Consider the following 27,139-nt stretch of genomic DNA (forward strand, 5'->3'; position numbering starts at 1 on the left):
CTAGCACAGACCCTGATTGAAACTAATCAACAGGGAAGAAAAACATCAATTCACAAATGTCAGACTCGGGGCTTTAGACTTCAAATTCAGACCACTCTTCAATTAAGGCATCTTGAATTCTGCTATACATTTCAATCGTACACTGACAATACATGTTGCTTGCGTCAATTAAGAAGTCATCGTGCATTTGAATGTCATATGTCCTCTATGTCGATCTTCCTAGGATTTATGAACTTGCCTCATTAGTATATGTCTCATTGAGAACTGCGTAACATTCATATAAAAATCAGAGAAACTTTTCTTTCATGGCCACAACAGCTATTTCTGCAGATTTTATTGTCTACTGTCTGAGATTAATACCCTATTTCTTGAATTTTTATTTTTTTAAAATACCCTTAGCAAACAAACGTGTATCCTTGAGTATAATCCATACCTGCCAACCATTCCGATTTTGGCGGAATTATACCGATTTTATACCTCCATTCCGAATTCCGAATTTTGAAACCAAAATTCTGATTTTTGGGTTAATCAATATAGTGTTGAAATTATTGAAACGGCTGTATGATGCGACTAACGCATGCACGGCTCATATCAAGATGCGACTAACGCATAAACGACTGGAAATTAAAGTTTTTGAGAGCTCTGCCTCTGGTGAACAAGAAAAATTCATAGATTTAAATGAAAACAAATCACACCTGCATGAAACTGGGTGTGTTTTTGTCACAAAAGTGATATTTAAAGACCTTCTTTTAATTGACAAATGATATTAAATTACATAAAGGTAGATTATGAGGGTATATTTGCTTTAAAAAGTGTAGGGAAATGCGCTACTCTTACATGCTGAAAATGCAAAGAGCCCCTAGGCCTACCGTTAAAACGGGCCGGACACCCACTCGGTGCCCTCGTAGTATTGATACTGATTTTTTATTATCAAAGGTTGGCAGGTATGGTATATGCCTATTGCTGAAAAGGTTTCATTATTTTTATGCATATCGATGCTATACTAGTCTCAACAACACATAGCCCCGACTTATCGTCATGTGTTTATTTCAATTAAATGTACTGTCATATTCTATGAGTCTGATTTTAAAAGTTCAAGTACAATTCATTGAAATAAGTTGATAGAGTCTCCTCAATCAACTATGACAAAGACATGTTTTGGCCAAAGCATGAGCGTAATAGTGTCACTATTGATGATGTGGAAGATGATGTCACTATTGTCGACAAGCAATTTGGCCCATGACATTCTTTGTCTGAGCTGATAGTGGATATATGCTCTTGTAAATGGAGGGAGTATTGACTTTCATTGAGTTTGCGTTCCATGTCAAATGAGTGGGTGTTTGCACATGAAGAGGGTAAGATTTAGATGATTGGGCAATGTAAATAGTCCTGATGGCCCTGAGTGTCATTATGATTGGTGGAGATGACAATGACAGAGGAGGCAATGAAAGGAATGTTCTTATACTCCCCTGACCTCATTTCTTTTCACATTCTAACTACCATGCTATTTTCACACCAACGGCACCGACTCCAGACCAAAAAAGCTTTTACGTTAATTCCAATGCAGAAATAAAATAACATGGGGGCTGGGGGCAAATTAGCCCCCAAAATGCTCAAAGAAGCCCTGGAAACTAAAAAAAGGATCCCTGTGAATCCACATTCTTCTTAGTGTTAAAGCTTATTCAATGTTGCAGATTTAAACAATAAGATCGTTAAGTAGGCCCCCCCCAAAAAAAAAAAAAATAAAATAAAATAAAATAAAATACAGAAATAAATAAATAAAATGAAATGAAAATAATAATAATGAAATAAACAAATTAAAAAACAAACAAAAAAAGTTTTGCCTGCCGCAATGCCATACCATTGGTCGATTTGGAGTAGGTTTTTTCAGTGCAAATGTGGCATTTCATTTACCAGTAACTTTGCTACCATACACAATACAATCAGGTACTACAAAAATATGGATCTCTGATTCTCATGAAGAAAAAGTGGTATTACGATATTGATGAAATTATATTTAGTTTAAGTTCGAATTACCTCATACAGTTTCCACTGTACATGTACACACAATATTGGAAAAGAAATCACAAATAATGAATGATAATGGAAAGGGTAACCATGATTTCTCTATGATAATGTGCTATATATAATTCATGAAATCAAATATATTGTCGTCCCAATGACCCATTCATTTATCTACTGCACATGTATATTGGATGAAACATAATTGTCATTGTTGAATGATAATGGGATGGTTACCATGATTTCTTGTATAAACCTAGCCCCATGTATGAATCTGTTCATTAACTGATAGTCTTACTATCATTTGCTTTCATTGGAGAGTTGGAATCATAATGAAATAATAATAATACGACATTGCTTGTATAGCACATATCACTACCCATGGGCATCTCTATGCGCTTAATAGGAAAAAAGACAGAAAAAGAGAGGATTAAAGCTATTACATGTAGGTGTACACCTAGTATAAACAGGTATTGTCCATTATTACCTTGAGTGGAATGAGTTTCTAGTGACCAATAAACTTTATATTCCACCTCTTGCTTCGATACACAGTAAGAAAACAAATGCTACCATTTATTTAACATAACTTTGCAGACTGTTATTCAGACAATTACATGACACATTGTATTGGTAGTGTTGATAAACCTCAATCAATCTGGCCATCGATTCATAATGGTAAAGTCATAAGGTCACTATGCTAGTAACTGATTTTAAAAATATCCATGGTGGAAGATAGGTACCTCTAGAAATTGGTTTTGAAATGCTCAGATATTTTGATCTCATAAACTGTCAAATTTAAAAAGAACATGTGGTGCTAGTTGATTTTGACAAAGAGCAGAGACCCTGTATTCCTATCTCAAACCATGTGTACATACATTCACTCATGTGATATAATTTGCTAAGTATGAGAGAGTAAATAGATACTGTAAAAATAAATGCATAAACTGATAACATTTATGTTTACACATTCCCTTTTTTCGTACTAGACGTTGATTTTTATTTGCAACAGTTGAATACCATGGACCACAACATAAAACTTAGTGTTGAATTGATCATGCCACTGAAATTTATAATTGATCATACACAATAATCGATGCAATTGAATCAATCATGGCAATCAGTCACATGATTAATCGCTAAGTTTTGTGTAACAGGGCCCAGGGGGGTGTTTCACAAAGATTTAAGTATGACTTAGAGTCGCATGACACGTACATGCAATGCGCAATCTTATTGATCAATACACAGTTGTACTGAGTGTCCTCTTGGCATGATCTGACCAATGCGGTGATTAGGAATTACTCTCAAGTCATATTCAAATCTTTGTGAAACACCCCCCCCCCCCCCCGAGTACTAAGTACCAATATCACTTCTTAATATATACAGTTGTGCTTAAAAGATAGTGAACCCCACCACGAAATGAACTCCTTCATGATGAGTCTTGAATGTAGACAACAACACTACAATGTTTGGCGAGCCCAGAGAAACAAACTTTGTAGAATGTGATATTTTATCACCTGACTTCACATTTAAATATCTAAAACATGGCAGAACTTTAACACTTCAAATATGTTAAATTTTCTGGTGGGTTTCACCAAGTTTTGAACACCACTGCATGCATGTACAGTTTCCAAGAGATGTTATTATTGTCTCTTGCTAAAAGGATGAGGTTAATTTCTCTTGTTGCTCATAGAATAGCGCAGGTATATCAAGAATGATGACTGTTCAGGAATGTCTATGTACCTGCATTTAACCATGCAAATGAGGACCTCCCTAAAGGTAGGATGCCTCAAAGCATATATGATGGGATTGACACAAACATTACAGAGGAACAGAATTGTAAACCAAGGAACAGCTGGATCACTGCTAGGTATGAGATATATTACAGCTGGTGGCATTACGCATAGGGTATACACACAAATGATGATGAATATATTGATGGTTAGCTTGCGTTGCAGCTTGAAGCGAAGTTTCTGTTGTTCTGTTGCGAGGTTATCACAAGTGAGGGTTTGAGTATTGTTTTCCGTCCTACCTGAAGGGGGTATCTCTCTAAACATTGAGCTGTCTTGATCTGTAGGTTCACAAGGTATTATTGAATGTTCACCGTTTCCCGGTTGGTTGTCATCATTATGATCAGCATCTGAAGGTTCCTTTAAGACTTCCTGATCTGCAGCAGGTGCAGATTTGAAGCCATCGCTTTCATCAAAACCAGGATTGACGATACCAATTGATGCAGCATCTGATTGTTCCTTTGACGAATCATCAGTGATCGTTATTCTGACCTCACTCTTCTTGTTCTCATTCCTGACCGAAGGAGTCATGATAGCGTTCATCTCGTGTTGATGACGTCTTAGCATTTTGAAGATGTTGATATAACAAACAATGATGACGACAAAGGCAGGAAACTGAACAAGGAGACATACTGCAAGGGTCAAGAAGTCTGAATTGTCATTTTCAGTGTTCTGTGCACACACCTTGTACTGGAGAGCATAACCCAAGGATCCAACATTTAGAGGAAGTATGATGAACATGAGAACGATGGGGTAGAGCCACGTGAATAAAACCATGATCAAGATATTGCGGGTGCGAAATACATTGTTGAATTTGGGTTTAGGTTTCATGATGCCATAAAGGACAGTGAAGCGATGAAAGGCGATTGCAGCCAAAGTGACAACGCTGCACCCGAGGGTTGTCAAGGTGGCTGCTGCCACAAACTTGCAGAGTAGATCAGGAATATAGCAACTTGATTTACTTAAAAGCGTGGAAGCATGAACGGGTAAGAACAATGCTGTCAAGAAGTCAGAGACAGCCAGGTTTACAATGAAAACATTTGTAGTAGTTTGTAAACGTTTGGATAAGATGACGGCAACAATGACAAACAGGTTTCCAAGGGTTCCGACCAGGAAAATGGCAAGGACAAAAAGAGCTAATATGACACGAGGAGCGTAGTCATGCAGGATGTACTCTCCAGGTTCAATGTTAAATGTCATGTTGCAGACGGTGATGGTGTCCTGCTCTACACCTTCGTCGTAACTTGAATAATCATAGAGTGGCATGGTTGTAGATATCCGTCATCTGCTACCAAATGAGTTATTTATCCAGATCAACGAAGGGGTTTAAAGAGGGTGGCTTTGTGATGGAGGGTTTTGATGCTCACTGCAGATATTGATTCTGAAGTTCTTATATGACTAAGTTTGTGACAGAGAGTTTGGTCTTGACTCTTTTAAGTACAAAGGGAAGACGTGAGATATTGGTTTTGGCTTTGACTGCTGATATGCCAAAGTAAAAGACCTTCAGTGGTGATGATGGTGTCTGTCAAATCTGTCTATGTTCAAATTAGTCTCGTCCTACATAAGGATTATCTGTGATGCGTACTGCAGAAATTGATTCTGAAATTCTTCTCTGACCGTTGACTTTATGACAAAGAGTTTGGTCTTGATTCCAAAAAAAGGTGGATTCTGAAGACCTATGCTGTTGGTTTTTGCTTTGACTGTAGAGATGCCAAAAAATGTCAGTGGTAATGGTTTCCTTTTCAAATTGTTGAAATTAGTCTCAATGGAGAATATAAAAAACTCCTGTCCATGACCATCGGAGGTAATCGTCCTGTGAAGCAATTAAGTGAGATCCGATTAGAGTGGTAGGTGAGAATAGCATTGTACATATAGGCCTACATTATGGACTGCTGCAAAAACAATAGACAAACCTAATCCTAACAGGACTTTGGCATTTTAAATCTGATGATATTCCATTCAGCTCTGTTCCATTTATTTATTTTCTATTGTTGATAGACTAAACCATAAATTGTCACGTGTGACGATGTAGTCCGTTTCCCATGGAGGTAATGCAGGAATAATACTCCGCAAACATGCCATTAAATTCCGGACACTATTGGCAATTATAAAAACGAGATATTAATTGAAGAATCAGTGGCACATTGGTTTACTCTACAGTCCATCGAACCATTGTAGGCAGAGACGTCGGTCATCAAACATATTCCGGAGACATGCAACATAGAAGAGTTGTTCGGAAAAAAAACAACACACACATTCACAGAACTATCCTGTCCAAACTATACCTAGCCCTCGTTCCTTTTTGTTCTCTGAATGCTACCACGTCCCATGACTTACATATAAATTCCCCTTCAGCTCCGGTTGCCTTCTGAAGATAGTGTTCACTCTGTTCGCTTCGCTTCAGGAAATATTAATGTGACACAAATAAAAGAATGATTGTATTCGGGAGCATCAATGCAAAAAAAACGTGCATTGAATTTCTGTTTATTATAGAAACCCCGAAAACCAAATCACAAATGGAATTCCATCTCGCCTCGCTAACCTCAATCTATTATTCTGCTGTGTTGAAGCTTTGTAGTCAGCCACTACCCAAGGGGGCGGATAATTTGATGACCATTTTTTTCAGTTGTCTAATATCTGTCCCTCCCGACTAGGGTTCCCCCGCCAGGTCATTGATGTCAGCGCACGTAATTCGAATGACTGATTGCTAAGAAACGAATTATTATGAATCCAATAATTCTAAATACATAGATGATGCATTGACATTAAAGGATAATTAAACCTTTAAAACAAGTTGGCTTTTGTGGAAACAGAAAAATCAAAGAATAAGATCAAAGAAAATTTGAGAAAAATTTGACAAATAATGAGAAAGTTATGAGCATTTGAATATGCTATTGAGATCCTTTCATTGGCAATGTGACAAATATTTGTGATGTAACATGTGAACAACTTTCCCTTTGATGGATTCTAAAATTTTCCCTTTCTTAACTAGGGTCAGTTATTACGCAATGTTGCAATCGATTACGACATTGCATAATAACTGAAACAAATTTTTGCGAAGCGCGAGTTTGTTTAATACCTCTCTCATTTTTATCATGCCATTTTTTGCTGTCGTGTTCACATGGAACACGTTATAAGTGACATGAAACAAATGCATACGCAGTAGTATGTTGATTTAAAACAAAACTGTGGGTTGGTTAACTATTTTACTTCTAGAGTTTGAAAAAAAAACGACTGTCGCAATCTTACATAAATGTTTGATAAGGTAATAATCACATCCGACATGCCCAGGCAGCATGCACGCTCTAGATTTGTCAGAGAAATATTTCATTTCATTTATTAGTTTCCGATGAAATATTCATACATAATGTACAGACAAACAAGTGATATAAAATAATATCTCTGGTGGGACGATCATAAATCACCAGTTTTAATGACTTCTTAAAAATAATCATCCCCAAAAACTTATATAAAAAACCCTGAGATGAACCACATAGATATATCAAAATGGGGAAACAATATACTGGACAACTACACAAGACATTGAACCTTTATAAATACCAAATGAATGTAGAAATTCAGAATATCAACGTTAAAATCAACTGAAACTGTTTCTCGCAATTCTCTGTTTTTTTTAAATAAAAACTTACTAATTAATCCCAGCGTTGATTTTCCTGTTTGATTCAGAATAGCTAGAATTAAATGCAAAATGTACTCGTAATAATGCTTTCCTCTGGCAGGACAGTTCTATCGGGAGGCACCCCCGCCCCCCGTGATTTTTTTCCTTCAAAAAGTGAAGAAAAAGAGAGAAAAACTACGCATAAAAGAACAATAAAAAATAAGATCCAAAAAAGCAAGGGCAATGTTATCGATCTACATGACCCATGTATTTCAACTGCTGTTAAAATGACATCCCAAATAATAATTTCTCTTTGCACACCCCCCTCCACCACCCTGTTAATAGACGGGCGCCGTCCGTCGGTATAGTTTTCCATGTTTTGGTCGCAACTGCACCATTATACAATTATATACAAACAACTGCCTCAAGCTGGAATCTAGCATGTAAAAAGTGATTGACAAATGCGTTTATACAGCCATTACATAAAATAAGTTAAATAGATATAAATGTTATTAATGCTTAATATATTGTTGAAATATTATACAAGTAAAAAAAAATGGGACACCTTAATAAATGCATAAATATGTCAATGACAAGCAAACACGGATGATCTAAATCTAATACAAGAACTTGGTAAAAAAGCGAATGATTGTACATGAAATGATATGCCTGAATTTCGATGGTTCTGTAGATCTTTTATCTATACGGGTGATAATATGGAGGACATTTCAGATCCAATTCAAAATAACACAAACGATTACGACACACCGTGTTGTATGTGCATGATTGTGATATAAAGAAATATGCTTAATATATATTAAATAATTACAAAATATGAAAAATAAAAATAAGAAACATTTGTCTGGGTGTCATTATCTTGCCATTTTTATTTAATGTTTTCCAATGACTCGGACCCATAATCATGCTCTGTACTCGATATTTGACAAAAGATCGAATTTTAAAAATAAATATCTACAAGCAAAATATAACAATTCCATACGTCATTAACTCATATTTACAGTAAACGTCAGATTAAATGAAGATAAATATTAACTATTGATTGACACCTTGTTATGGCACATTTTTGTCAATTTACTATAATTATTGCAAAGACAACGCAGAGCCTGACACACTCGAAACAATGATCATGTTCGTTTTAAACCTGCAACGGCAGGTTATATCCTAAAAAAGACTTATTTTCGATGTGGAAAAAAATCCGGCGTTATTGGACGGATAAGGCCGCAAGTACAAACACATAAAAATCGACACTATAATAGCAGTACGAGATTAGAATTTGTAAAAATGTCACATTGGTCAAAGATTTTAACTGATTACTTCTTAAATATTAATGTCTTATCCTGTTCCTCTCATCCTCCTCTTACTTTCTTTTCTCATTTTTTCCTTTTTTCTTTTTCTTGTTTTGTTTTCCCTATTTTCTTTATCTTCTTGTTCTTATTCTTTATATTCTTCTTTCTCTTCTCTTTCCCATATCTCCTTTTCTTCTCTTCCTCCTCCTAATTCTTCTCATTCTTCATCTTTTTTTCTTCCTTTTCTTCTTCTTCTCCTCCTAATTCTCCTCCTCCTTCCAATTCTTCTTCTTTTTCTTTTTTCTTCATCTTCTCCCCCCCCTCCTCCTTCTTCTACCCTTACTTTTCAATCCACTTCGCACTGTTTAAACTCCTAACAATTTATTCATAGTATTGTCCATGGAGCTATATCTCCATGATTATACCATCTCTCTTTATTCATGTAGCTATGACTCTGAAAGTAAGGTTTCATTGTGGGTAAATGGCTTGGTTACACAAAATGAGATATCAAACTCAAACTTTTTGTATTGCATGATGATAACTTATCAAATTATTCCCTCCCAGCTTTGTTTCTTTTGCACATGAGGAACGTCTGCAGGCCTCCACGTCAGACTTTTGGGGGGATAATTGTTTGGACAGTGTACAATTTATGATGATTCTTGAATATTTCCCCTCACAGCCTTGTTCCTTTGTTCTTCTGATACCTGAGAAATGTCTGGAGTCCACGACGCCCTTGCTGTTTATGCGAAATAAAAAAGAAGATAGAAATTAGAAAATGGAAATAAAAGGAAGAATCGAAGAGAGAAAGAATGATATTTATATATACACCATTCATAAGAATTCTTCCGCATACATATTTTTATAAGACGCCTGCCAGAACGTGATTGACTTTAATAAGTATAATTTAGTGTTAATCAAGAATCATTGATGAATTAACCTATTTTGTTTATGTGTATCCTCACATGATGAATTTGTTTGTGTATTTTAGCCATTTTCTCTTATATATCTCCAGATACCTGAATAAGGCCCGATTGCCAAAAGCTTTGTTCTGATGAAACCCAGGCAAGTCTAGTCTCCAGCTTTCCTGCTTATTATTATATATATTGAAGAAAAAATGCCTTTAAGACTCGAAATGAAATACCTCTACTAAAAAGTCCAGGTCTTCCTTCTCTGGGCTGAAGTCTAAGGATTTGACATACACGGTATTAATAAGAACCGTTCTTTCAATATCATTGCCCTACAGATGAAATAAAAACAAATAAAATACAATGATCAGAACCTTGATAAAAAATTCCTCTCTGAAACCACTCACTCAAATGTACATGGATATCAAATCTACCACCATCCTCAGTATTGTTGATATAAAGTGTAATTTCACATCTGTAACCTTGTTTAATTTGTTCCTTGAGTTGCTTGTCATTTCTTTTTTACATACGATGTTTAATGTATTGTCTTTGTTAGTTTTTTGTGAAAAGGTAGCAAAAATCGATAAATGATAAATAATATGAAACTAATAAATGTGGATTTAACACTCCTCCATCCTTTTCCATTTTTTTTGCATTGCAATTTTCTTTTAAGGATTTGATAAGTTATTTGTGTTGTTACCTTGACTATTAAGTTTAAAGTTTGGCAAAACACATACAATAAAATAAATCTATGTGTTAAACAAACTCATCAGGTTTCTAGAGACTATAAGCACAATATACGTTTGCAAGGGTAAGGACATCTATCCTTACCTATAATACCCTTGTGGTGGCAGCATTTGTATTGTTTTAGTTTAGAGAAAACACTTGTTACAAGAGGGTAGTAACGATGAAATTACATTGTCAGGTAACATTTATTTCCAAGCAACTATTCTCATACCAGGACAGTCATTGACAAAAGTATCATGCTTTTTTCCCCAAGCTTTTTCCCCGGGGTCATATTCTGGCGACAACTTGTTTAGGGGCCAAAATGTGTAAATAAAGCCCGCGAAAACCTTGTTTTAGGGGGTTATTTTGCACACAGAGAAAAACTCGTTTAGGGGGTGTTTGGAAATAATTTGGCCACGCGTGTGTACAGCAATACATTTGACTGCCCCCCCCCCCCCCCACGGGACTAGTCTATAGCAAACTGATGAGAAAAGAATGTATGGTCAGATATTGGTTCTAAACCCATGCAAATATATCTTTTCTCATACATGTCCTTTGCCGTTGTGTCCAAAATATCAATGTTTCATGATGAATCTCGACAATATGACTGTTCACAGCGTGTTCACATGGTCGACTGTGTGAATATGTGATTCACACTGGTGAAGTGCTCTTGTGTAACAGTGTGAAGGTGATTTCACACCGTTGCACACGATATGGGAAACTGTGTTCTTTCCAACAGAAATCCAAGTACACCAAACATGAATCCTTGTCAAGCTTATCCAAACAAACAAGTGTCATTGCCACTATACCACTGTTCTAAAGTTACTGGCCCGTATTCTGATGCAGGTTTAACTTAAACTGATGTTTAAAGTTGTGGTTTAAGTATGGGAAGCCAAAAGTATTTTTATTAAGTTCTATGTTTCTTATGCTTACTTTGCTCTTTCCTGATTCATCGATGGTGAAGACAATCATCTATTTATACTTCCTAGACAATTATGAATGATCTGAGAGCCAAATGACCTCAAGTATGATATCTCTACTGTAAGTGATTTATGTAACGATTGGCTGTCCATACTTAAACCACAACTTTAAACCTGGGTTTAAGTACAACCTGCTATCAGAATACGGGCCCATGGGTTTATATTGGCACAGGGAGATAGTATCAAAAGTGGTTTACCTCTAGGAAAGCTCTTTTTACATTCATGAGAAGCATTTTGAATATACCAGCGAGATACTCAGTCGTGTTCGTGAGCTCTTGATGTCCTGTTCCAATGTGATGGGTTTGGATTCCTACGCCTTCCTGCTCAGCTAAAGACATAAGCTCGTTGAAATCGATCTAAAAATAAAATAAATTCATAAAACTGTACTATACATTCATTCCCATCATGTCGTTGAGGATCTATGTAACACAACGGAATATTGCGTAAAAGTATGACTTTTAAAATGGGGGGGGGGGTCGGATCTGGGGCATCTCCCCTAAACAAACCCGATTACTGTAGTCAGAGCGGGCTTTCTCTTTCCAAAAAATGAGGAATGGGTCGGGTTTTGACTTCGAATATTGGAACTTATATCAAACTATTTATTCCTAAGGTTCTGAATTCATGCCAGAAAGCGTATATTCTCGTATGGATTACTGAGGTTGTGTAGTATCTACTCTACAATTGGGGTAAGGTAATGCCTTTTTTTCTTGCACAGGGGGGATGTTCCTATCATTTCGTTCGAGAAAAAATAAATGTAAAATGGTAAGCTTCGTGAATACGATGATTTCCTAAACATACCTCCCCATCAGAATTGGCATCAATACTGGTGAATATTTCTTGGACAGTGAGGTCTTCACCGAAGAGAATACTCGCGTGGTCCGATGTGAACTCCTCATTCTAAATGCAATGGGAGAGGCAAAATTAAGAAAGTTTAGAAAAAAAAGCAGACTGGGTAAGATATTTCTAAGAAGAAGAAGAGATAGAGCGATCATAATTTCTTGATTATACAGAATAAGTGTTATCCCAAAATAACACTGATAGAATATGGCGTGAAGAATAAAACAAAAACCAATATTTACCAGAAGATAAATGAAAGATTCAGTCAGTACTGTCAACCAAGCAAATGTCGCGTAACTCGCGTTTCTAGTTCTTAAAACCATGTTTATTCCCGAATATAGGCTAGCGATATTAAGGAGTTCATGTATAAGGAGATTGTAATTTTGGTACTGCCATGTTGTAAAACATGGACCAGATTTTGGTTAAGTAATAAATTACAAGAAAAAAAATGTTTAAAGATATCATTCATATCATAAGGCCCCGAAATTTGATTAATAGATTATCATTGACAAAAAATTATAGTCTCAATTGACTTCTAATATTCGTGTTTATCAGTTTTATTTAACTTCGTGGACTATAGTGTATTTTTATTAGTCTTGGGATTAGTTCAAAATATTATACACTTACATTTTTGAAGGCTTGAAGGAATTCGTTCTTATTAATTGTTGTACCTTCCAAACAGTTTTGATCCAGAACTTTGAGAAATCTCGTCATTGCGTCTGTCACGAGACGATGATGTTTACAATTCAATTCTTTCTTCATTTTTAGATGTTGGTGTGCTCTAGATGGAATAAAAGTCAGTTATACATTAAAATGTATCAGAATTGGAAATAAAGGAAACGACTGCAGCCGAGGAGGGAGACAACTGTGTCGGGTACACATGCCGCAGCCTGTATGCTCAACAGGCGAAAAGAGTTGTGTTTAAAAGCAAAATATTAAGCTCAAGTCCTAAATACAGACACCGGAAATTGAACTGCACCAGGAGGTAATTTTTTACAAAGGAAGACACACACATGTTACTTGAAAACACAGAAGAGTATTGAAGAAAAAACGTTTTTCTTCTTTTCCTTTTGATATCAATGAACAGGCGGATTACTTGAATTAACGTCTCTCATATTTTATCCAAAGTTAGGTACATTTATATCCATATCTAAGTCATGTTGTTGGAAACGAGGATACAAGTAGATGAATAGATAGTTGAAGGTTCTCGCCTTGCTCTGTGTTTCTGTTGCGGTATAAGAAATGCTCATATTCAATGCATGATCGCGACAGATGTCGTATAAGCCCAAGACTCCACTCCCATCATGTTGTTTCATTTTTTAAACTTGAAAGAATAGAATCGCCTTTACCATTTCTTCGAGAAGGGTTTCGATCCAATTACCCCTCTATACTACATGGGTGGCTATTTGAAATCAATAAAGTCCTGGCATAAGGAAAAAAGTGCTCCAGTCGTATTTGAAACTTTTTCAATAAATTCGTTTCATGCAAATTTCCAAAGCACGGTCAATACAAAAACTCACCTGGCAAGTTTTGTGTCTGGTATAGGTGCTACTGGTGCTTCTAAGTCGGGATTGGTCGCAAGTACGTGGGAATCATAATCACTGTACTGTTGACAAAAGAGAAAGGATATAATAATACTTGCGTCTGTGGGGTAGATCTCTGGGTTATTCAAGCATTCGTGATAGGTTTAAATCAATATAAAAAAACAGAATGTCGAAATAAGGGTAGTTTGGTCTATCTTATAGGTACATGAGGTATGCAAAAAATAAAATAAATAAAAAAAAATCAGCTCTCGACTGATCTCTGAGAATTATCTTTTGTTAACCACCTTGTCTTTATCTCACAATAGCTTACATCGACTCAAGAGTATGATCACAATCCCTGCTGGAAAGAATATAGTGTCACATAGTGCGATCACAGTGTGTTCACATTGCGGACCATGTGAAAATATTATTCACACTGTTAAACTGCTCCTATTTAACAATGTGAAGGTATTTTCACACTGTGGACACCTCGACAGTGTGACTGTTCACAGCGTTTTGACATGGTCGACTATGTGAATACGTGATTCGCATTGTTGAAATGCTCAAATTTAACAGTATGAAGGTGATTTCACATTGTATTCCACACTGTGAACACACTGTGGAGCACTGTGCTCTTTCTAGAAGGGGTTATTCATGTTTATCTTCTTCTTCGCTACATAATTAATACCTGACCAATGGCACAAAGTAATTACTACATGTATTTCTTATTATCATCATTATCATTGATATTCAAAATCTATATTTTCTATTCACCTAAACCTCAACGTAATGCCAGCACAAATATGGACAAATAATGATACCAATCTTACTATAATCATTCCCAATGTTTTGTTGTTGAACATTCCGAATCTCTCTTTCTTGGTGAGAAGCTTGGCTGCATCCTCCAGGGGTTGCATTCTCTTCAAGAGAGAGTCTTCAGGTTTCATAGAAAGCCACCATCCTATCAGAGAAAACATGAATAATGTAATTTCTATGAACTGAAGATAGAATTGACAGTTTTCTTTAAATTACTCTTAATGCGTGCTCTATGTATGTATAATTCAGCGCCACTGCATGACGCGATGGTAAAGTAAAACGCTATTGTTCGATCATAAATAACGCTAAAGGGATAAAGCTGCAATATTCTGCTTTACTTACTTGACTGTCTGCTAGCAGCGGCGTAACATGGGTCGGTGGCCAGGGGGGGGGGGCAAGAGCCAACAATTTCCCGGTCATGTCATGGAACAGGCAATTGCGTCATAAGGCAAAAATTTTGAGGGGGCGATATGGCGTATCGGGCAAATATATATATATAAACGAGCGAGCGAAGCGAGCGAGCTGATTTTTTTTTACATTTTTATTGCAAAAATCCAATTTTGTGATAGATTTTGACATAATGTTAAAAAGATGATATCATATTCAGCCTCCTCTCTTTCCTTTTTTATCTTTATTGTACGCCACGGTGAACAGGATTTTTGTTTATGATTGTGGGCATCAGGGCGAAGCGCTATATGCTCGAGGGGGCCGAGTATGGCGCTTCTGGCAAGAAGTAGCTTAATATAGTTCCCGAGCAAGCGAAACGAGCGAGCGAGATAAAAAATCACCTTTTCATGAGAATCTAACATGAAGATAGATTTTAACGTGATATCCAGAAAAATATAATACACTTTCCTTTCTTTCCTCATTTTTTTTGTTTGGTTGTAGAACTTTTGGGGGCCATGGTCCAAACTCATCCATATAACAGTGCTTTATGGGTGGGGTCCAGGGCAGAGCCTCGGAACCTCTTGATATCAAAGCCATTTTAAACCTTACAGATGGCCACTTATTTTAATCAAATTGCGTGTATATTTATATAGCTTTAACACAACACATAAATTCAATGCAGTTGTGTATCGTAATCAACCAAATATTGTGAGGGCCACACCATAGCAAATGTGGGAAAATTTGTAAAAAGTCGCTAGCGAGCGAAGCGAGCCAGAAAAAAAAAGGCCTGTTAAAATGAAATTCTAATTATGTGATATATTTTTACATCATTATAGCAAATATAATGTCATATATTTTTTTTTTCATTCATCTCATTTCGCTGCCTCCTTTATTTTCTTTTATTTCCCCTTGGCTGCGGAACCACCCCCCCGGTACGCCAGTGCTTCAACGAAAGCTTAATGCAGGAAGGGCCCATATAGGGGCCCGTTATAGAACCCATTAAAGGTTACAGATAAAGAGCCCCCACTGCATGGGGTCTTGACTCTTGGACAGAGCCTTTGGAGATTTAGCAAGTTTATGATAGACTTTCATACGACATTATGCTATATACCATCCATGTTTCTTCCCGCTCGTTATCTCAATCCTCGGCAGCCCGGTAGTGTACGTTAATATCTTGTCCCTATTCTTTATTTTCCAATTTAGATTTTGGCTAATTCCATTCTGCCTTTAGTTCCCGCTTTTGTTTGCCTTTTTGTCATCTTTAATTTATTTCCCTGTCTTACTAATCATGGTAATGTATTTGTATATCGGGGCGAATTGCTCTTTCTCACTTGTTCTTTTTTCCTTCCTTTTCCCGTTATCTTTCCGTTTTCCCTTTTTTATGTTTTTTCTTAGTTTTCTTTTCCCTTTTCCTTTCCCTTTCCCCTTTCCCCTTTTTTCTTTCCTTTCCCTTTCTTCCCCCCTTTTTTTTCTTTTTCCCGTTTTTTTATTTTCCCGGTGAGCTCCGCCAGGGGGGGGGGGGGGCGCTTGCCCCCCTGCCCCCCCCCCCCCGCCTGTTACGCCACTGTCTGCTAGGAACATGTTCCAGTCTTGCGTAATGTAGGTACGACAGCTTTATGAAACTCCATCCCAGATCATTGCCCGCTTGGGCTAAGTGGATCCCTGTAAAACCTAACGTAGGACTCTTCTTTACTTGCCATCGAAACAATGAACTGGATAGTTACACAAAACACCACCGTCGATGTAGAGATCGGTCCGGCCCATATGCTGCCGCATGACAGGGACGAATACAACTGCATGCAGAATAAAAAACAATATTGACATTAATAAAATATACACTTTAAATGTTGGGCAACATACTGTCCACACAACTATTGGTTTAAAAAAAGTATCAAACTCTGGGCAGTTTTCAACCAATAAAGTGTAGTTTTCACCCAAAGTACACATTATTGGTTTAAAACTACCCAGAATTGGATAAAGTTTTAACCGAAAGTTGTGTGGACAGTATGTTGCCGAATATTTTTAAGAGTGTGAAATATAAAGTACGAGCTCAAATATTTCCATTGGTTTAAAAAGGAGTTTATTCAAAAGCTTACATGTATATAAAGCGTATATTATATTGTGCTTTTAGTTTTCGAATCATTAGCATGTCCTAGACCGAAGACGTCCCAAGTCCTAATAACCATGCCAATTAATTCCTCCCCTCATTTTAACCGTTTCATATAGAAACTCAATATTTGTAAAAGAAAAAAAAAGTTCCCGTTCGGGCAATGCATCTCAAATTATGTGTTTAGGGTGGGTGGAAGTGTCCCCGGTTAGCTAAAAATGCTCACGTATGTATGTCCGAAAATGAGCCCGGTTAGGTTTAAAATTTTGCGTGTATGAGACGTCACGGTAATCACACGTACGTCAGTGACACTTTGGCGATTGATTTATTGATAAGTGATAGAGTCTCCGATTGTCAAATTACAAGGCAGTGTGTGTGTGGGTGTGTGTGTGAGGGTGATGGTGTGTGTGTGTTTGTGAGATGGTGTGTGTGTGTGAGAAGGAGAGGGGGACGTTTACACACAAATACAAACACACCCTCTTCACACACACCCTCCCTCACATACGCCAACATTCATCAAATTATTCATATTATGTAACCCTGAACTATATTCCTTACATGGAGCAGATATTGACATTCTTAAAGCTGATCTTATGGGCATGTTCGGAGTAGTCTTGACGTGGCAGTACTCCTCCATCATTGTACTTAGATTGGTCACCACTACACATAATTCTTTCCCATTCTGATCGTAAAGGTCCTATGATAATGATATGAAGAGGAATACAAGGAAGAGGGGAAGATAAATTTAATTTTTGGGACTGCTTTGAAACTTCACCGAGATTACACAATGTGCACAACTGCACATCTCCTGCTTGAGTGAGCCCCTAACTTCAAACTTTGTTTTCTCATTCTTTTAAAAGTCTTCGCTTAGTTTCGTCTGCATTTACTTGTGTCGGTTATTGTTGATCGATTTTGCCAAACTAAATATCATTTTAAAGTTAGGATGTGCTTTCAAACAAAATTCGTTTTTAGAAAGTAAAAAAGGGGCCTAAGCTTTCGATCCTAGCAGAATCTTCGTCGGAGGCAAAATGACAAACATATAAAGTGGAACAACCATAATATAGACCACAAACAAGCTACAGCAACACTAGAAACAAGGAGACAAAAGGGGCATTAGTGAGTAGAGAAGACCAATCAGCATCAGGTTAGTGAAGGGGATGAAAGAAAAGGAGTAGGCAGACACAAAGGGAAGTTAGTGTAAGTAAGGCCAGTAAAAGACCTCAAGCCAAGAGGGATTAAAATAATGAGGCAGGCAACATCAAACAGGATCTGGAACAAAACAGTGATAATGGGATGAAAAACAAGAGAATTAGTGAGAGGTGGGTCAAACAGGTTACAAAGAAAGGCTTAATAAACTGGTGCATAAGAGTGGGGGGAAAAAAAAGGAAAAAGAAAGAGAATGGGGAACAACTGATAATGTGCAAAAGACATATAAGTATATATGATAAAGCATTAAACAAACTAAGAGAAGAAGGTAAGTGTAAATATGTATCTATAAGTGATATGTATATAAATATAACCAAAAAAGAAATGTATATGAAAAAATATATAAAAACACATATGGTGTAACTGATATTGTAATCCGCTAGGTGTGACGGGAAAAAAAACATATGACTATATAGAAGGAAAAAAAAAAAAAATAAATAAACAAAAAAAAAAACCTGTATATGTGTAAAAGAGGAAGCAAATTGCCTAAAAAGGTAAAAGCAAATATAGAAGAGAGTGGGTGTATTATGAAGAAACCATAGTATACATGTAAATAAGCAAATGTGGTAAATCTAAAAGAGGTGAGTGGAGAAAAAACAAATATATATATATATATATAATAATTATTATATCGCCTGAATAAGGAAGGAAAAATTGGAGCTAAGCTTGTATGAGATATGGGAGGAAAGTAGAGTAAGAAACTATAATGTAACTATTCAAAAGAGCTGAGGGGAAAAATTATATGTATATATAAATTGAAAGTGGATAGGAAAGAAAAATCAGTCGTTCCCCTCTTGGATGTTCAGGCCATGAGGTTGGGTGGTGCGAAGTCGTCTCATCCAGAGCTTCTCCCTGCTAGTACGGACTGAGTCAGGACGGGTACCTAAAGATTCGATGCCCTGTAGCATCATGTCAGTGATGGAGTGGTTGGGGAGGTTAAAATGGCGGCCAACTGGAGTGTCCAGCTTTGCTGTGTTGACGGTGGATCTGTGCCCGTAGAATCGTTTCTTGAGTGTGGTCTTGGTTTCCCCTATGTATTGTACCCTACAAACTCTGCAAGTGATGAGATATACAACATTAGTGGTAGTGCATGTGATGTTGCCCTTGATTTGGTGAGACAGGCTGGTAGAGTTGCTGGTGAAAGTATCGCCCTCGTGAAGGTGTATTTCACATATGATGCACCTGTTGCTAGTGCATTTGAAGGTGCCATGCTGTATGGGAGAAGAATGGTTAGTGAGGGAGGGCACTTCAGCACGAACAATGAGGTCCCTGAGATTCGGTGGGCGTCGGTATGCTAGAAGGGGAGTATCGGGAACGGCCTGTTGGAGACGATCAGAAGTGTGTAAAATGTGGTGGTTATCAAACAGGATTTTGCGGAGAGGGGGTAGATTGGGATGGAAGGTGGTCACAAGCGGTATTCTGTCGGTGGTCTCCTTGTCACTTTTTGGTTTGAGAACTTCAGATCTGGGGAGAGAACGAACTTTGTTAATTGCCAGTTGGACTGCCCTGGCCCCGTGGCCCCTGGCACAGAGATGTTTCTGCAAATTCCTGGCATGGAAGGAAAAATCAGGGTCCTCGGAGCAGATACGGCGAAGTCTGAGGGCTTGACTGTAAGCGATGCCGGTTTTGCAGTGACGGGGGTGGCAGCTGGATGAGTGGAGGTACTGGTGGGTATCTGTGGGTTTAGAGTATAGGGTAGTGGTGATACCATTATACTTTTTCTGGACTGTAACATCAAGGAAGTGGGTTTCCTGTTGGGAGAAATCAGAAGTGAATTTGATGGTCCTGTGGAAGGAATTAATGTGGTCAATGAATGTATGGAGGCTGTCTTCATCCCTGGTCCAGATTAAGAAAATGTCGTCTATGTAACGCCACCAAATCCATGGGCGACAGGGGGCTGAATCTAACATCTGCTGTTCCAGCTTCGTCATGAAGAGACAGGCGAATGAAGGAGCCATCCGGGTGCCCATTGCTGTACCGAATATCTGTAGGTAGTGCTTGCCCATGAATGTGAAGTTGTTTTTAGTTAGTACCTGAGACATCAGAGATTTGATATCGGATATGGGGGGACTGGAATGGCCACTGGCGGCCAAGGCTTCACATGATGCTTGGATACCTTCGTCGTGGGGAATGCTGGTGTACAGTGAAGAAACATCGAAAGTGCCGATGATCGCAGTCTCGGGTATCTGGTCCTTGATGTCATTTAGTTTCCTGAGAAAGTCTGGAGTGTCGTGGATGTAAGAGGGTGCACGTGAGACAAGGGGCTTAATGTGGTAATCAACAAAAAGGGAGATGTTCTCTGTTGAGGAACCATTTCCTGAGAGGATGGGTCGACCGGGGTTGCCAGGTTTGTGGATCTTCGGGAGGAGATAGAAGCGGGCAGGTTTAGCATTAGTAGGGGAGAGAAATTTGTGGGCCTTCTCAGAGAGATGCTCGTGTTCTTTCAAGTCATTCAGTGTCGATTGGATCTGTAGGGAGAAATTACAAGTAGGGTCAGAATCGAGGAGTGCATAGTGAGATCGATTATTGAGATGTTTCATGGCTTCATCGATGTACTGCTGGCGGTCCATAACAACGACGGCTGATCCTTTGTCTGCAGGCTTGATGATGATGTCGGACCTGTTTTTGAGTGATGAGAGAGCCTGGCGTTCTTCTCGAGGAAGGTTGTCATGTGCTCTGGTGTCGAGGGTATCTGTGGAGCGAACTTGGGATGAGACAGCTTGGATGTAAGTTTCAAGGGAAGGAACTCTATTCTTAGGTGGAATCCATGTGCTTTTCTTGTAGAAGGGCTCGGGATCAGAAGGGGGTGCATCTAAAAAGAACTCTTTGAGACGTATCCTGCGATAGAATGTAGAGAGGTCTTGGCTGAGAGCTATCTGTTCAACTTCTGGTGGCGTGGGGCAAAACTTGAGACCTTTAGAGAGAAGAGAGGTTTCTGCTTGGGAGAGAGGGGAGGATGAGAGATTAACAACCAAATGGGGGGATACATCACTGTTGTTGGTATGTCGTCTAAATCTGTTCGACCGTTGTCGCTTCTTTGTGAGGTTGCCTATTTTCTTGTTCCTGCGTTCAGTGAGGAGAGACCTGTGTTTAGAGAGATCAGATTCAATTTCATCATTATACTGAAGCCATTGGGTTTGGGTACAGCAAGAACGTAGTTCGTCTTCCAGGCTACTGATGTCAGCTGAAAAAGAATCAAGAGAAGCAATACACTGTTCAGAGAGGATGTTAATTAATCGAACTGAAGCTCCATGTAAGGTCTGGTTCCATCGTTTGCGAAGTTCAGGTGTGAGCGTACCGAGACCGGGAGTGCAATGAAGTTGTGGGTATAATGCGATTGAGGGAATAAAATCTGTAATTGTCCTGGTGAAAAGAGGTCTTGAGTGCCTTCAGCTTGATCTTCCTGAGCTGGTGAAATAAAGATAGATGGTTAGTCATGGTAGAAAAGAGACCTAGAATAAAAAAAGTGTAAAACAAAGAAAATGGATATTCATAACAAATCAAAATATAAAGAAGGAGAAAAGTCGAGTAGATTTGAACTGGACCTAAGACAGAATGATAATAAGAATACACAAAGTTAATTAAATCTAGCTGAAAGAGACCTAGAATAAAAAAATAAAAAAGGTGTAAAACAAAGAAAATGGAAATTCAAAACAAATCAAATATGAAGAATGAGAAAAGTCGAGTAGATTTGAACTGGACCTAAATCAGAATGATGATAAGAATACACAACGTTAATTAAATCAAGCTGAAAAGTAAAATCGACCAGACAAAGATACCAGAAAAAAACAAAAAACAAAGTTATGCAAGTTTAACTATGGAAGGAAAGTAAACAAGAAAACACTAAAATACAAATACAGAAAATCAAACATATATGGATAAAACAAGACAAATTAGATAAGGAGGATCACATGGGAGTGATACAACAGCAGAATAGGAGATCAATGGCAAAAAGAAGCTGCTGAAAACTGCTTATCTAATAAAAGAGAGCCAATGGAGTAAATTAGAAAGTCACAAAGGGGCCTAAGCTTTCGATCCTAGCAGAATCTTCGTCGGAGGCAAAATGACAAACATATAAAGTGGAACAACCATAATATAGACCACAAACAAGCTACAGCAACGCTAGAAACAAGGAGACAAAAGGGGCATTAGTGAGTAGAGAAGACCAATCAGCATCAGGTTAGTGAAGGGGATGAAAGAAAAGGAGTAGGCAGACACAAAGGGAAGTTAGTGTAAGTAAGGCCAGTAAAAGACCTCAAGCCAAGAGGGATTAAAATAATGAGGCAGGCAACATCAAACAGGATCTGGAACAAAACAGTGATAATGGGATGAAAAACAAGAGAATTAGTGAGAGGTGGGTCAAACAGGTTACAAAGAAAGGCGACATATTGTAAGTTTTGGGTTGGTTGGTCACAAATCATGTGGTATAAGTTTTGTTTTGAACAAGGAATCGTTTGAGGGTGTATGTGAGTCGAACGACTTACCTTAAATGTGGCATTTTTGTCTCCGAGCTTTTCAGCAATGTCCTCACCAATCACCGAGTAGAAATACCTCCCTGGATGCCAGCCCATGTAACGATACAGGTTCGGTAACAGGCTTAATTTTCCACAAGTTGCATCTTTAAAGAGAAAGACATTTTTAAAGTATTTGAAATTGAATGAAAATCAAATCAAGAATTTTTTCACATGGATAGAATAAAAAGACGTTCCGTTTCTTGCGGTTTTCGCAAAAACGTGGAAATGATATAAGTGAGCGGATCTGTCGTTGGAAAATAAGATAAGATTATGTTTTCGTATAGTGTCCGTGTGTGAGATTTAGGGAAATGTGTTCGAATCTTCATTTCAGAAATAATCTTGTACATACAAAATGACCAATTTCTGTGATTATCTTTCTACATTGATGTTACCTAAGAGATCTTCGAAATGAGGACCATCGTTCACTATAGACAGCAATTTGCTAGACCCGTAGCCCAGAGCAAGGTAACACGCCGTCACAGATCCTATGCTGGAACCAGCGAAACGTCGTATCTTATCCAAAACATTGAGTCGTTCCATTTCCTAATTGACGGAGAGAAAATGTAAACAAAAATTATGAAAATTTAGTAAGTCGTGATAATAGTAGTAGAATTAGGAGTGGTAGTAGTAGTAGTAGTAGTAGTAGTAGTAGTAGTAGTAGTCGAAGTAGTAGTAGTAGTAGTAGTAGTAGAAGAAGTAGTAGTAGTAGTGGTAGTAGAAGTAATACTAGTAGTAGTAGTAGTAGTAGTAGTCAGGTAGTAGTAGTAGTAGTAGTAGTAGTATTAGTAGTAGTAGTAGTAGTAGTAGTAAGATATTGGGGGATTAAATCTCGGCTCTGAGTCTTCGAAAAATTGCGTTGAAGTATTCCGGGTGAAAGATTGTTTCGTTCTTGCTCGAGCAGATCTCGGTATGCACGAATAGAGACGAAAACTTGATCCTATTGTGATTGTGATAATGACGAAGTGGTTGGTTCGTGATTCTTTTCACTTTGGCTGTAAAGTTTACTTTACAGCCTCTAGCGTCTTCTCATCTGTAGTTGGTTGTATCAATTCCTGATGCTATTGTACTTTCCAAAATGGATTTGAAAAAATAACCGATCTATCGTTGAGCCAGTTGGGCACATTTACACAGGGATCTCAGAAAATTAATCAAATTCGCTTGCATTAACCCAGTAAATGAGTAATATCAAATTTTCCTATTTGTTTACCAAAACATATATTTTGTTTCTTCGGTTGCTGTTGTTTCTTTTTTTTTCTTTGTATTTTTATTCACTCTTTATAGAGCCTTATATTAGATATTTGAATCAATCCGTTCATCATATTTATATTACTGAAGTGGAATATGACAATGAATGAAATGAAAATACTGACTAAAGTGAAATAGAATACACATTTGGTTATTGTGACAAATCCCACTACCATGATTAAAGTGAGAAGTTTACCCTGACAAAAAGTTTATTGTACAAACAGCAGAAAAACATAATAAAAAAGTATTGCCAAAGGTTTTAGAATAAAATCCACCAAAGAATAAAAAAAAGTTATTAGAATTTTAATTATTTGATTTGTGACGCCATATGCGAGCAGATTTCCTACATATCGTTTGGTAAAAATCAATGAAATATCATTTTCTCAGAAAATTGAAAATAGTTTTACTGTACCTTCAGTATATCAATGAACAGATCATTTCACACCCGTTTCTAAAAGAAAACTTAAATAAGTCATCACGAACCATAAAAATTCAAATTTATGCATTTTATATTACATAACATACGGGCAGCTGCTCGTTTATGACGTCACAAATCCAAAATATTAAATTAAAATTCTTAATCTTTAATAGGTTTTCCTCAAACCTTCACCAATTTTTTGTTATTATTTGTTCAGCTAGTTTTACAACTAACTTTTCTTCATCATGGTGAACTTCCCGTTTCAGATTAGATTAGAGCAGTACACACTTACGACAGGCTGCATGTGCATTTCTTCGTCGTATTTTACTTTGCTCTACTAGTTTAATACAGAACAAGTAAGTAGAAATCATATCTTACCATAATGGCGCCAGTGTAAGCATTTCCCTGGCTTCCGCCGCCTTCCAGCACGAGGTTTTCATAGGGAAAATAAACATCATCGTCTTCAGAAATACTTGTTAAGGCACCAAGGTGAAAGCTGTTGGTGGACTTTGTGGGCTGACTGGTTGTAGTTGATGCATCGAGCTCGTATTTCTTCTCTAAAAGACTGAGTCTTCTCTTAAATCTGATTTGATAAGGATGAAATTATGCTTCTATAGTTTTGTTTTTAGGGGTTACTGTTATTTTTATTCATAATTTAAGGTTTTCTTATTTCCTAATGAGTGTCGTTAATGTTACAAGAGTGTTTTATCGATATTGATTGTGATCAGTGGTGTCATTTAAGTTAATGTATGGGCTGCAAGGGAGAAAGGGAAAATTATAATCTAAAAAATGACAAGAAAGCTTATAACCGTATGAAAAATCAAAGATGTCTCAAGTGTTAAGTGTTGAAAGGTATGCGATTTTGAGCATTTATCCGATCCGACGTCACCGGGATGTAAAGAATTTTAAGGTTTGCCCATGACGCTGATTTGAAGGGCACACAATACAGCAGCCTTTATAGCCCAAGCCCCAACTTCAAATACTCATATCTGTATCTGCCGTGGTTTAAATGCAACGTTTTGAGCAATCTAGTCCAGGGGCCCGTCTTACAAAGGGTTGCGATTGATCCAATCAATCGTAACTATGGAAAGCCAGCAAAGTTAGCACATAAAATGTTTGTTTGTTCATAAAATTTCTAGATATGATGTATTTTCATAAATTCATTGATTTTTGACCAATTTGGTGTGTTCTTTTTTTTTCTTTACAAAGGACATTCTAAAAAATTCCTGTAGAAAAAGTTATGACAGTGATGGATTTCCATAGAGATACGATTGATCGGATCAATCACAACTCCTTTTAAGATGGGCCCCTGCAATATAGGCCAATTTGACTATTTCACTATCATTACACCATGATGAGAAGTCACAAACCCGTTTTTTAATAGATAGAAGAGTATCTCTACTTATTCAAAGGTGAAGGTTGCTTGAAACCCCTTCATCAACTGTTCGTCTGCATGAGCCTGATAACTATTGCATTATTCCATGGTATATAATAAGTTATCTATGCTATTTATGGGCAATGCTTATTTCGACCTCTGATGGCCTCCCTACTGTTAACAGCTTTGATAGTTCGTGTATTGTGGTCTTTGTACCAATCATTTCAGGGTTTTTTTTGTTCCCTCGGCCTTTGAAATGACCCAATACCTGAAACCCTGATATAGCATTGTCGCAGGTAGTAGGCAGGAGGCATCGACAGTTATGACTAATTTTTTTTTCGTTCGATGAATACACATAGGCATTACGCTCTAACTACATTGCGCATGACATTGGTAGCAGTTGTGTGCGTTATAATTTAAGTTAACACGGTTTCATCATATTAATAATGTTTTAAATCGAATAGTTTATTTCCATTGACGTTCACCCGGGATCGGATGATCGTTCTTTTCCGACATCAGACTCAGACAAGGGGCCTCGGCTAAGGCTCATGAAAAGGAGAGAAAAAAACAAAATAATAATGATACACTAATCGAAAAAGAGAAGCGTAGTCACCCAGTGTATTGCAATGGCCCATGCGATGGCCGGAAAAAAAACAAGGCTACATTAATTTTCAAGTTTAATGGCCATTGTGATCAACTGTCTGGAAGACAAGACAATACAAAACACGTTTTTATCATAATATAGGATTTTAAGACCTTCCCCATTTATCTCAGCCTTTACCAGAATTTTACGAAGTCGTAATTGTGAAAATATATGAAAGCGTGAACATCAAAACCTCAAAACTTTAAAACTCCCACTTAAAATTCCTTGATAATGAACACCATGATCGCAATTTCTTGGTCATTGGTAACCTCTCGGTGACTTTTTGCTTATGATCACATCGACTCTTACCTTAAACTATTCTTCTCGACAAGAACTCGATGTGAATTCCTTTGGCCTGGATCTCTTTTTCCTGTGAATGTTTTATTGGAAGGCTCTGCCTCAGTCGACACATCCGAACCCATCTTTAAAATAGAAATCAACCTTGGTTTGGGACACCCGCTACTACTCTCCGAGATTCCAACAGCAAGTCTTTCATGTACCCATTCAAGAACAAGTGAACGACACCTTAATTGACCTCTGTAGACCTATCACAGATGTCTGTTGGCTTTTTTAGATATGCCTCAATAAGTCCAAGCATAAAATACAAAATGATATCCTTTTGTAACGCTTTCAAGAACTATAATTTCTCATCTATTGTAATCGTCTCGAGTGACGGAACAAAATGTGAATGAAAGGAAACCATACATGTATAATATCACGTT

The 27,139-nt window shown here is 37.4% G+C and overlaps 2 protein-coding genes across 2 annotated transcripts; both read right to left on the reverse strand.

Annotated features, from left to right (window-relative positions):
* Nucleotides 1-1,994: 1,994 nt before the first annotated feature.
* Nucleotides 1,995-6,502, reverse strand: LOC129274663 (alpha-2Db adrenergic receptor-like). Its single transcript, XM_054911437.2, has one exon. It carries the CDS (start codon nt 5,073-5,075, stop codon nt 3,690-3,692), a length of 1,386 nt encoding a protein of 461 aa, XP_054767412.2. The 5' UTR covers nt 5,076-6,502; the 3' UTR covers nt 1,995-3,689.
* Nucleotides 6,503-7,119: 617 nt separating this feature from the next.
* LOC129274662 (uncharacterized) lies at nt 7,120-27,003 on the reverse strand. The gene is made up of 13 exons (XM_054911436.2): nt 26,727-27,003; nt 24,778-24,982; nt 23,129-23,279; nt 22,707-22,840; nt 17,575-17,713; nt 16,607-16,702; nt 14,537-14,667; nt 13,704-13,789; nt 12,811-12,964; nt 12,145-12,243; nt 11,544-11,702; nt 9,877-9,972; nt 7,120-9,471 (listed from the first exon to the last, which is right to left on the reverse strand). Exons 1-13 carry the CDS (start codon nt 26,837-26,839, stop codon nt 9,409-9,411), a joined length of 1,626 nt encoding a protein of 541 aa, XP_054767411.2. The 5' UTR covers nt 26,840-27,003; the 3' UTR covers nt 7,120-9,408.
* Between the last annotated feature and the right edge of the window lie 136 nt (nt 27,004-27,139).

This window comes from Lytechinus pictus, chromosome 13 (genome assembly GCF_037042905.1).
Source record: "Lytechinus pictus isolate F3 Inbred chromosome 13, Lp3.0, whole genome shotgun sequence".
Taxonomy (NCBI): domain Eukaryota; kingdom Metazoa; phylum Echinodermata; class Echinoidea; order Temnopleuroida; family Toxopneustidae; genus Lytechinus; species Lytechinus pictus.